General features: G+C 37.9%; 1 protein-coding gene across 2 annotated transcripts in view; it reads right to left on the bottom strand.

Annotated features, from left to right (window-relative positions):
• Positions 1-4,567: 4,567 nt before the first annotated feature.
• The window catches only part of LOC133663345 (ribosomal RNA processing protein 1 homolog B-like), a 39,472-nt gene continuing 32,212 nt past the window's right edge, over positions 4,568-11,827 (bottom strand). Inside the window, exons 14-16 of one of the 2 annotated variants that reach the window (XM_062067751.1) lie at positions 11,341-11,505; positions 9,608-9,674; positions 4,568-5,128 (exon numbers count right to left, since the gene is read on the bottom strand). In XM_062067751.1, coding sequence (XP_061923735.1) covers positions 4,908-5,128; positions 9,608-9,674; positions 11,341-11,505 — 453 coding nt within the window. In that variant the 3' untranslated portion in view covers positions 4,568-4,907. The remainder of the gene's footprint in view (positions 5,129-9,607; positions 9,675-11,340; positions 11,506-11,827) is intronic. The other variant, XM_062067752.1, reaches the window with a different exon arrangement.

The following is an 11,827-nucleotide window of genomic DNA, read 5'->3' as shown; positions in this document are numbered from 1 at the left end:
GGTTGTGGACCTGGGAAGGAGGAGGAGTACTCCGGCGACCCCTGTTTCCGTCAGGGGGGTCGATGTGAACATGGTTGAGGATTATAAATGCCTCGGTGTACACATGGACAACAAGCTGAATGGGTCTAAACACGCTGAGGCACTCTACAAGAAGGGACAGAGCCGCCTCTACTTCCTCAGGAGGCTAGGATCCTTCAACGTCTGTACAAAGATGTTGAAGATGTTCTACGAGTCGGTGGTGGCGGGCGCCTTCTTGTACGCCGTGGCCTGCTGGGGCAGCAGGCTGAGAGCGAGGGACGCAAACAGACTGGACAAGCTGGTAAGGAAGGCCAGTAACGTGATGGGAGTGGAGCTAGACTCTCTGGTGGTGGTGTCAGAGAGGAGAAGTCTAGCAAAACTCCTAGCCATTATGGACAACACCTCCCACCCACTACACTCGGACCTTGCGGAGAGAATGAGCATGTCCAGTGGAAGGCTCAGACTCCCAAAATGCAACACGGAACGACACAGGAGGTCCTTCATACCGACTGTATAATGCATATGTTCCTTCTTGACTGCACTTAAATAGATAGATAGATAGATAGATAGATAGATAGTACTTTATTGATTCCTTCAGGAGAGTTCCCTCAGGAATATATGTATATTATTCATATATTATATATATAATATATTATATATATTATATTCTTGTTATTATTGTCTATTGTGAGCGAACTGTGGTGCTGAATTCTCCCAGGGATCAATAAAGTACTTTCTATTCTATTGTAATATATGGCACAGCATTTGATTAAAATATTTAATTATAATTACTTATTTGTATTCCTTTGCCATACACACATACACTTTTTGTCATGCGTGGGGAAAAGGATTTTGCACTTTGTCAAAAAAATTACCTTTTTGCAATTAAATAAGTTTCCACATAATGTAAAGAAGGGGTCCCCGAAACTTTTTGACTCGGGGGCTGCAGAGCGCGATGATGTAGCTTCGGGGTAGACTACTGTTGGGTTGTGCGTGGTTGAATTTACTTATGTATGTGTATGCTTGCTTTTGTGCTACTATTTTGTGTTTGTCATATCGCGTTTTTGTGCTTGCCACCATGTGTCAGCATTCCATGCATATACTGACCTCTGGACCCCCTGCCAAAAGCTTCTTCTAGCTTATCTTGGGGACCCTTTCACTTACCCATCCATCCATCCATTTTCTACCGCTTATTCCCTTCGGGGTCGCGGGGGGCGCTGGAGCCTATCTCAGCTACAATCGGGCGGAAGGCGGGGTATACACACTTACCACCATCCTTAAATGGATATTCACTACTGTTGTAATTTGTAATATGGTATTGTGAATAAACTTCAAACTTGAATGTCACGTTATCGTTGGGAAAATGCATTTTTAGACAGTATGATTTGCCTGAGCAGCTAGGAGACACAGAGAGTAACAAGCAGTAGAAAATGTATTAGAAAGGACAGATTCTAAAAAAAAAATGTATTAAAAAAAAAACAACTTTTTTTTTTTTTAAATTAGGACTTCCCGCAGGCTGGATTTTGGACGCTGGCGTACCATATCCGGCCCTCGGGTCGTATTTTGGGTACCACTGATGTAAAGCAAAGCATTGTACATACATATTGATTGTCTTTGGCTAGTTTAATGAACAAAAATGTCAAATGTGTCTGTGAGGACACCCTTCCATAACAGGTGGGATTGAGATCATATAAATGTTGGTATCATTCCGACACCCAGTGACTATACAGATACAAAATATGACAACTATCTGCACCATAATTAAACACCAACACAAAGTACATGATTTTTTTTTTTTTAATAAACCGAAACATATATTGATATCATTACGCGTTGCATCAAACCAATACTGACACTCAACACGGTATCGGTAATATTGGTATATTGGATTGATTCGACACAAACTCAGCAGCGTACGAATGATCGATCGTGTGCTGTCAAGTGTATGCACTGAACCGTATAGTGTAACTATACTAACCAACAGTGTACACGACAGCACGTACAGTATCCCTAACCTATACTCACAATGGTCATATAAAGCAGGAAAATAACATAGAAATGAATCAAATACATTTGACGAGTAAAAGGGTTGTACCGTACTTACCTTGGTTTTTGACTCCCCAGCCGGTCTGTATTACGGTAATATTAGAAATTGATTGTTGCATGTATTTTTGTTAACATTCCCACCCTGGTTTCATTAGAACAACACCTTTAGATGTAGATATGAAAATAAGAAATACAGCTGCTTTATAAAATGGCTGGAATATATATAAAAATGTTTTCTCACCACTCGGCGAATTAGAGCAAGTCCTCCCCCTAAAATGTGCCGTGTCAATCTTAACGCCAATAAAAAAATACATTTTAAGAATCTACCGTAAACCTAGATATGATGCGGTTCGGCTATATTTTACTTGAGCAAGATACAATTAAAGAACATTAAGGAGGATATTTTGCGGTCTAATAAAAAAAAAAAAAAAAGCTTAATTTACGGACTGGCTGATTTTAGAGCTAAAGTCCAGTATCTTCCTAGCTTGTAGTATATAAATTGAGGAAATAGTGTCAAGAGTTGAATTGCACTATAAGACATCGTAATAACACATTAGACTAATTGAATGTCTTTAAAACCAGCTTGAATAGCAAAAATTAAAATATTTGAGAAATTAGGTAGCTCACCTGACACACCGCCATTTTGAGAAAAGTTGTGTCCTGGGATAGTCACGTGACAACCACCCCTAAATGTTCCTATATGTCTGGGGTGTCAAACATTTTCTATCACTTACACCAGTGGTCCTCAACCGGTGCCGGTCCGTGGACCGATTGGTACCGGGCCACGCAAGAAAAAAAATTAAAATTAAATAAAATAAGTTCATTGAATCAACATAAAAAACAATATATACATTATATATCAATATAGATCAATACAGTCTGCAGGAATACAGTCCGTAAGCACACATGATTATTTCTTTATGACAAAAAAAAACAAAAAACACAAACATCCCCGTTGACCGGTCCGCAGCTACAAAAAGGTTGGGGACCACTGACTTCACTATATATACTTTTTTTTTTTTAAAGGCATCCATTTTTTAAAAATACGTTTTTAGGCCATCTCCATACAGCCAGAATAAGCTAGAATAGACAAATACCGGTAGTCACCCCAAGAGTCGTATTGATCAGTTAGATGGCCAAACATTCACACCCCTACAAAATACATCACAATTAAATTAACATCACTTACAAATAGGGCGATGAGCACAAATGGAGGGGAGAGCCACAATGTTGTTGCGCTCAAACATGTGCTTTCTTTATTGAATTAAAGTGTTGCTCTCCTTTTTTTTTTTAAATCTAAGTGCTTGCTGGCACTTACACCTTTTTTAGGCCCTGTGGTGGCTTATTTTGCAGTGGTATTCAATGTTCGGCTGTACAATAACTGAGCGTGTACAAAAATCGGGGCAAAATTTCCATCGAAAAACCGAGTAATATGAAAAGTGGTACTGCCACTGTACGTGACAATGCAAATTAATGTAATATCTTATATTAGCTTATTAATGAATTTTGATTTACATTATGTTGAGGGCCAATAAAAATGTGAATGGTGGATGAACTTTGGATACCTCTGAAATACTTAAATTCGGAAGTTGAGTTCAACATTCTACACCATGGGTGTCAAAATCTGGCCCCGTGTAATTTCACTTGGCCCTTGAGGCGATATCAAATTAACACTAAAGCTGGTCCGCCGATCCTCCCGTGAGTCTTCCAAACGCCAGCCAGCCAGCCCAACGAGTGCTGGCCCAGTCACATAACATGTGCAGCTTCTGCACACACACACATTAGAATGCAACGCATACTTCATCAACAGCGATACAGGTTACACTGAGGGTAGCCGAATAAAAAACTTTAACACTGTTAGAAATATACGCCACACTGTGAATCCACACCAAACCAGAACCCTTTGCAGCACTAACTCTTCCGGGATGCTACAAGGTGTGTGTGTGGGGTGGGGGAGGTTTGGCGGTAGCGGGGGTGTATTTTGTAGCGTCCCGGAAGAGTTAGTGCTGCAAAGGATTCTGGGTATTTGTTCTGTTGTGTTACGGTGCGAATGTTCTCCCGGAATGTGTTTGTCATTCTTGTTTGGTGTGGATTCACAGTGTGGCGTATATTTCTAACAGTGTTAAAGTTTTTTATACTGGTACCCTCAGTGTAACCTGTATCGCTGTTGATGAAGTATGCGTTACATTCGCTCGTGTGTGCGTACAGAAGCCGCACATATCTTGTGACTGGGTCTGAACGATGTTAGAATGGATGAAAAGCAGATGTGACGACAGCTCGTAGAGTACGTTAAAGGTTAATTTGTTCAACCTTGGCCCGTGGCTTTGTTCAGTTTTAAATTTTGTCCCACTCTGTATTTGAGTTTGACACCCCTGTTCTACACAATAAAATAAAAGTATGTCCAATTTTATCACATTTTAAGACATTTAAAATGTAATGGCTTGAAATGCTTCTTTGGTCCACTCTGGCAGACACTACAGTAAATAATTTCATGGCACCACAATGCATTTGTATTTTTATTTACATAATGTCAACAAAAAAAGGCTGCCTTTGAATATCAAACATGCCCCAAATCAGCACACGCTCGTTTTCACATGAACAATTTCCATTCAACCTTCACCACATGACAGGTTTTGTCACAACAGTGCGGAGAATAATCAATATTTAGAGCTGCTTCATGATCAAATTGTTATTAAAAATGTTTCCTGCTGAAAAAATTAAAAGGGGAAAAAATCCTTATTTTTGTGAGGGCGATGTTCTATTTTAGGAATATTATGTGGATGGTCCATGATAAAATACTCACAAATTTACATGTGTACATTAAGTATAGCAATTGTGGGAATTCAAAAAAAGTCTGCTGCGGATGGACGTCGTTTTTTAGGTGCGCTGTTTGGTGCACTGAGAGCCCTCTTTCTGTTGATCTTGGCGGTCTTCTTGATGCTGGCGGAGAGCGGCTTGGGAGAAGCCTTTAAAACCCCGAACTTTGGTTTCTGTTTCGGGTCAAAGGGGACTTTTGATGACCCCTCAGGGCTCAGTAACAGGCTGCGATCGTTCTTCTTGAACTCTGTAACATAAAATAGAAAAAACATAGTGAATGGTCAAGCATCTTCCATGCAAAAATCATCGCTAAATGACGTCATTAAGTCAGCATAATTGGCCATGACGCACGTGCTATTGTGCATGTAATTGTAATGGACTCTGGAGGATAGAGAACAATTGTTAAATGATTAAAACAAATATCTAAAGAAAAACAAATCTGTTTAGAAATGAAGAAGTGTCGCAATACGATTTTTCACTTCCGAAACAATATGTGCGCCTTTATTACCGGTCAATACAGATATTAATTCGATAGGATAGCATAAGAAATCATTGGACATACTTGTATTATATTGTAGTGTGGAATCTTAGAAAAACTTTGATCAAGATAAATTATTTAAACAGAACAATGGAAGTTGGACAAACACTAACCTAATGACAGACTTATGCTGTCTTTTTTATATTGAAATGGAATGGTAATTAGTTTTTTGGCAACACCTAAGGGTCACAATAATTCATTGAGTTAAGATCATGACAAGAGCTGGGCACCAAAACCCAGTTCAATACATAAACCCTTAACACGCCCATTAGAATGCTAGTCTAGCCAGTAGCCACAACAACAACACAGCAGTTCCTCATTATGCACATTACAATGACTGGTCACATTATGATTTTTTTCCCTCTACCGTATTTTCCGCACCATAAGCCGCCCCGTGTTACTAGCCGCACTTTCAATGAATGGCATATTTCAAAACTTTGTTTACCTATTAGCCGCCCCGTGTTATTAGCCGCACCTACGCTGCGCTAAAGGGAATGTCAAAAAAAACAGTCAGATAGGTCAGTCAAACTTTAATAATATATTACAAACCAGCGTTCTAACAACTCCGTTCACTCCCAAAATGTAATGTGCAAATGTGCAATCACAAAAATAGTAACACTCAAAATAGTGCAGAGCAATAACAACATCAATAACTCAACGTTGCTCGAACTTTAATGTCACACAACACACAAAATAAACATTTAAAGCTCACGTTCTGAAGTTATTACTCATCCACAAAACCCTCGAATTCTTCTTCTTCGGTGTGCTTCACTTGTTTTTTGACACCATCTGTGATGTGGACGCGCATGCAGTCATAGATTAACAGGGACGTGAAAAAAGTCACCCGGTCTCTTCGCTCGTCTTTTCTCCATGCATCCATCCCTTCGAGTTAGCTTTTATGATGACGCCGGCTGGAAAGTTCTCTTTTGGCAAGGTCTTCCTTTTGAATATCACCATGGGTGGAAGTTTCTGGCCGTTAGCATGGCAAGCTAACGGATATTCACCGTACGTGCTCCCGTTGTATCCACAGTGCGGTTCACAGGAATATCAAAAGTCAGTGGAACCTTGTACGCGTGTCTCTTAGTAGGAGCCATTTTGTGGTCTTTACAGAAACACACAAATGAAATGAAATATCCGCGCGCTTCTTCTTCTACGGGGGCGGGTGCTCACCTTGGTGGTTGCTTACAGTAGAAGAAGAAGCGCTTCCTCTTCTATGGGGGCGGTTGCTTACCGTAGAAGAAGAAGCGCCTCCTCTTCTATGGGGAAAAAAGATGGCGGCTGTTTACCGTAGTTGCGAGACCTAAACTTTATGAAAATAAATATTAATATTAATCCATATATAAAGCGCACCGGGTTATAAGCCGCACTGTCAGCTTTTGAGAAAATTTGTGGTTTTTAGGTGCGGCTTATGGTGCGGAAAATACGGTACATTTAAAACATTTCCTTGTGGTCTACATAACATGTAATGGAGGTTTTTGGGTCAACATGTTGCATAGAATGTTTTACAGACCGTTTTAAGCTGCTTTAGGATATGCCGTTTTGGGGGGGTGGTTTTATTTAAGTGCCTCCACTTTGAAAGGTTCTTCTTACCGTCATCTTTGTTGTAGTTTTTAGAGCTTCCATAGTAAGTCTACTGACGGATTAAGATCGAACTATATGTTACTTTGTATTAAAAATGGCAAAAGCGGAGGATGCATGTGCATGTATGAGCCTGTCTACCCCACAGCAAGGGGATAGCAAAAAAGGAGCTTATTGAATACATCGTTGGACTAGCGCAAAGCACTTCAGGTAAATTTCTACCATTGGTATCTGCTGACGTCACACTTTAGAAAAACATCACAAATGTAGAAAATTTAAAATGGCTCATTTCCCAGAATTATGAAGGAAGGCAAGATTGCTATATAAATATCTCTGCAATGCCTTCACGGTTTGATTTCACATTTTCGGGACTTATGCAGATCCCAAAAACACAACAGCCGGTACAAACAGGTAAAAAAGTTGGTTTTGCATAATAGCACTGCATAATTTAAAGTGAGTTAGGTTGCATTCATAAACACCCAGAACTATGAGCATCAAACATTACACCTCAAGTGTTTTGTTTGTTTTTTTAACACATTTTCTATGTTCTGTATTGCTGCAATACTTAGGACGATTTGTTTTAGATTATATTTTTGAATGTATTACTTAGTTATCGTGTAACTTATATAATTTTAGTATTTTAGTTACTCATCTGGTCTGTTTAACTTGAATTCACTAAATTCCACAGCAAGTAAAAAGGCATTAACATTTTTTCGAAAATGTGCATGTTTTTCATTTTTAAGTACCGGATCAAGCACCAGCACCATTTTAAAGTACCAATTTGGTACTAGTATCGTTAAAAATGTAAATGACACCCATTCCTACTTATGGCGCAGTAAGCAGAAAGATGCAGACACATTTGTTATTGGATACTAATAACAATAATAAGTAATATGCAACAATAATTATTTGATACTTTTTTATATTGACCAATGTGTTTTAAACTGAAATATTTTTCAAATAACACTTGTTACGTATGTCAAGCTTGTGTGCCATTGTGTGCTTAGCTGCTGTGTAGCTGCTAGCTCCTAAGAGCCAATAGTCTAACATGTTTACATTTTGTAAATAACGACTAAAATACAAGACCAATCTTGTGTGATTATTGAAGAGCATTTAGATGTTAACTGTCTGTCCAGCTTTGCACAAATAAACACACTGCAATACTGCTTCGGATTGTTTATATTGGAGATTTTAGATGCAAGCCAATATGATCCGATTTTTTGGCTGATATAGCACGCATTGGTGTTTGGGGTAGATTGCAGCAAAAAGTAATCAGTTAAGATTTGTCAATAAATCTTCTGAAAAGCAGCAGCTCTGCTTGCGTTAAATTTTACCATTAAAAGGAACCATATGTAAGTATTGCATGTCAAGTCATTAAATGGCCCTGATATGTCAAAAGGCATTAATAAATCATGTTCTTTTCGAATACCTCTATAACTGATAACAGTAGATCAGCCGGGATATGCTTATTTCCAAATTACATTTACAGCCCCGAAATCTTGCTATTGTTTTCATTTCGATGTCCCGCCCTCCCCCGTTTTTACCAATTAGAAAGTCTGAGAGTGTGTTACTTCCAGGTTGCTAGTTAAGCACCGCCATCTTTGTCTCGCTACTGCCACTGGTAAAGTTACTAAACCTGTCAGACAATAGTGAATCTAAAAGGCATCGTTACGATTCTCAACTTATTCATGACAAAGCCAGGAATAAAACGAGGATTTGTATCGGGATGCCTTTGAAAGATGGAGACGATTGAAGACGAGAAGATTTTTTACCTGACGCCCAACTTTCTAATTTCCTCCTTGATAGGTAAGTAAGGCATTTATGTTGTCTTATTACTTGTAATAAATGGAAATTGACATTTTGTATGTAAAATATATTGTCCAATACAGTCTATGATCTTGTCTAACAAAGCTAGTATGTTCGTGCAACGAATACTTAGCATGCTAGCCCGTTCAATGGGAGCATACGTATAGCCCAGTTCGACTACACATCAACATATAGGCTAACGGGGGAAATATATGCCCGTAAGCCTGTATGTTGATGTGTCATTGAATTGACAGGCACAATATATTTTCGACAAATAAAACCTGTGGATATGGGTAGTGTTAGTGCCTATTTCTTTCTCAATATGCTGATACCCTGAGGAAATGGATTCCAACCTTAGCACGGCTGTCATGGCAATGTGAAATATATGGAAACAACCAAATCATATGATAAAATAATTCCTCAATTGTGTTACATATTGTGGACTACATGTACCAAGTTATATGGCAATCCGAAACGTTTGAAACCTTGGTAAAATGTCTCTTTAGTTTTGGGTCAAGCTGGATTCGGCTGCATATCCGGCAACCTCAGTCAGGGAGAGGGGGCTATAGAATTTTGACCATGATTGCAGCAACATTTCTGGCCAAATTCTTACATATGGCTCCTTTAAATTATCAAATTACTCATGCATGTAAATGAGCTAATTTTAGCATCGCTGATTTTAATATTTATTTTATGATATTTGTCGTCTTAAAATGTATCAATGGTTTTAAACAGAACCCTCAATCAAATCGCTGAGAAACAAAATGTGTGTCAAGTTACCAAAGACAGGCAGAAGTTTCTTACCTGCTGTTTTATTATTCTTTAAGTGGAAGGTCACCTTCTTGGAATCTGATGTGGGAGTTTGCCTCGTCTATGGAAACAAAAAAGGAGGGGATCAATAAAGAAAGTGTGATTGGGGCAAGAATTGATTATACAATATTTGTAAATACGCACTACAAACAAAAAGTTGAGACTTGTGGGTGAAATCTTTGGATGAAGCTAAAATGCACGATGGTGAACTTAATTAGACCTATAATGTGTCAGTACTTTTTTCACAACTTGCCGTTCTGACAAGGAACTGAACTGAAACATTCACTACAGACCAATACCAAAGCTGAAGTGTTCACAATAGTTAAAAAAAACAAAACACCATCACGATTGAAATGCGGACGAATCTGACTCGATAGACTAAACGTCCCAATATTCATTATTGAAATAAATTAAATAGACATTCTAAAATGCAGATCCAGCACGGACACAGTGCAAAACACAGCAGGAATGAAACAAAAGATTAAGTTCTTTGTACGCTACAACAGAAGTCAAAGTAAAACCAGCTAAAATAAAGACAATTAGCATGTGGAATAAGCCAGGATAGAATAATATTCACACAGTGAACAACACTGGACTAGAGATCGACAGATATGTTTTTTTCAGAGCAGATACTGATCATTAGTAGTCAAGGAAGCCGAGAAATATTTGGAGCTGATATTCATTTGCAGTAAAAGTTAGCTGAATATGAATAGTATGTGTCAGACAAAACAGCTGGACAAGGCTTTAAGGTATTTTTTTTACTTTTTTTTTTTAGGAATCGTCAGACTCCTGTTGTGGTTAGCCAACAACATTAGGGGGTTTCACAAAAAGGAGGATTACCTCCAAATTCTTCAGGATAACCTAAAATCATCAGCCTGGAGGTTGGGTCTTCTATTACCATGTCAAAAGTGGTAATGGAATGGCTAAATCAGGCTAGAATTAAGGTTTTAGAATGGCCTTCCCACAGTACTGACTTAAACGTGTAGACAATGCTGAAGAAACAAGTCCATGTCAGAAAACCAACAAATTTAGCTGAACAGCAAAATTCAACCAGAAGCTTGTGGATGGCTTCCAAAAGCGCCTTATTGCAGTGAAACTTGCCAAGGGACATGTAACCAAATATTAACATTGCTGTATGTATACGTTTGACCCAGCAGATTTGGTCACATTTTCAGTAGACCCATAGTACATTCATAAAATAACCAAACTCTATGAATGTTTTTTGTGATCAGCAAGTACGTGCTCCAATGACTTTATCACAAAAAAATAAGAGTTGAAAAAAATAAGAGTTGTAGAACGTATTGGAAACTCAAGACAGCCATGACATCTTTACAAGTGTATGTAAACTTTTGACTGTATATATATATATATATATATATATATATATATATATATATATATATATATATATATATATATATATATATATATATATATATATATATATATATATATATATATATATATATATATATAGTAACTGCTGATGTAGTTCTGTTGTAGTTGTTAAAAAAAAAAAAAGGGGCAAATACCGATATACGTCAAAATGCCAAATATTTGCTCCAATAATTGGCCAATCTCTTCTGTGAACCGAATTGGTAGAAACGACACACCTTATGCGCTTATGATGACTAGGAATTATTGATGACATGTTTGTTTACTTGGGTTCTACGTTTGTTGTTGTGTTTAGAACCCAATACCGGGGTTTCAAAAGAGTAAAGATATACCTTATTGCCAAGTTGTGTGTTTTGGGGGCTTCCTTTAGCTCTGTAGAAGAGTGGTGTCGGAGCTTTGGCATTGGCCTGAAATGTGACAAAGTCACATGATGAGGTCTTCACCTTTAACTTCTGGGACTTATTAGCCGTCTGAGGTGTGGAGAAACCATCCCTTCCCTGAAGTAAAGAACATTTTTCAGTGGGCAGGTAATCTGACAATATTATTATTAGGGATGTAACGATATAAAAAGTTCATATCACGGTTGTTGTGACCCATTTTATCACTATTACTACGATATCGTTCATATATATGATAAAAAAGTACTTATACTCTGAAATCTTTTTACCAAGTTTTATTTATTAAATTAAATTAAAAAAGACAATATACCTTCTTGGCAGAACAAACATTAAAGGTGATCTATGATAAAATGTGTCTTTTCTGACTTATAAATGATGTTACTTACTTGTATACTTTCGTTAAACAATGCCAAAGCGTCAA

Source organism: Entelurus aequoreus, linkage group LG13 (assembly GCF_033978785.1).
Source record: "Entelurus aequoreus isolate RoL-2023_Sb linkage group LG13, RoL_Eaeq_v1.1, whole genome shotgun sequence".
Taxonomy (NCBI): domain Eukaryota; kingdom Metazoa; phylum Chordata; class Actinopteri; order Syngnathiformes; family Syngnathidae; genus Entelurus; species Entelurus aequoreus.
This window is presented reverse-complemented; position numbering and strand designations above follow the sequence as displayed.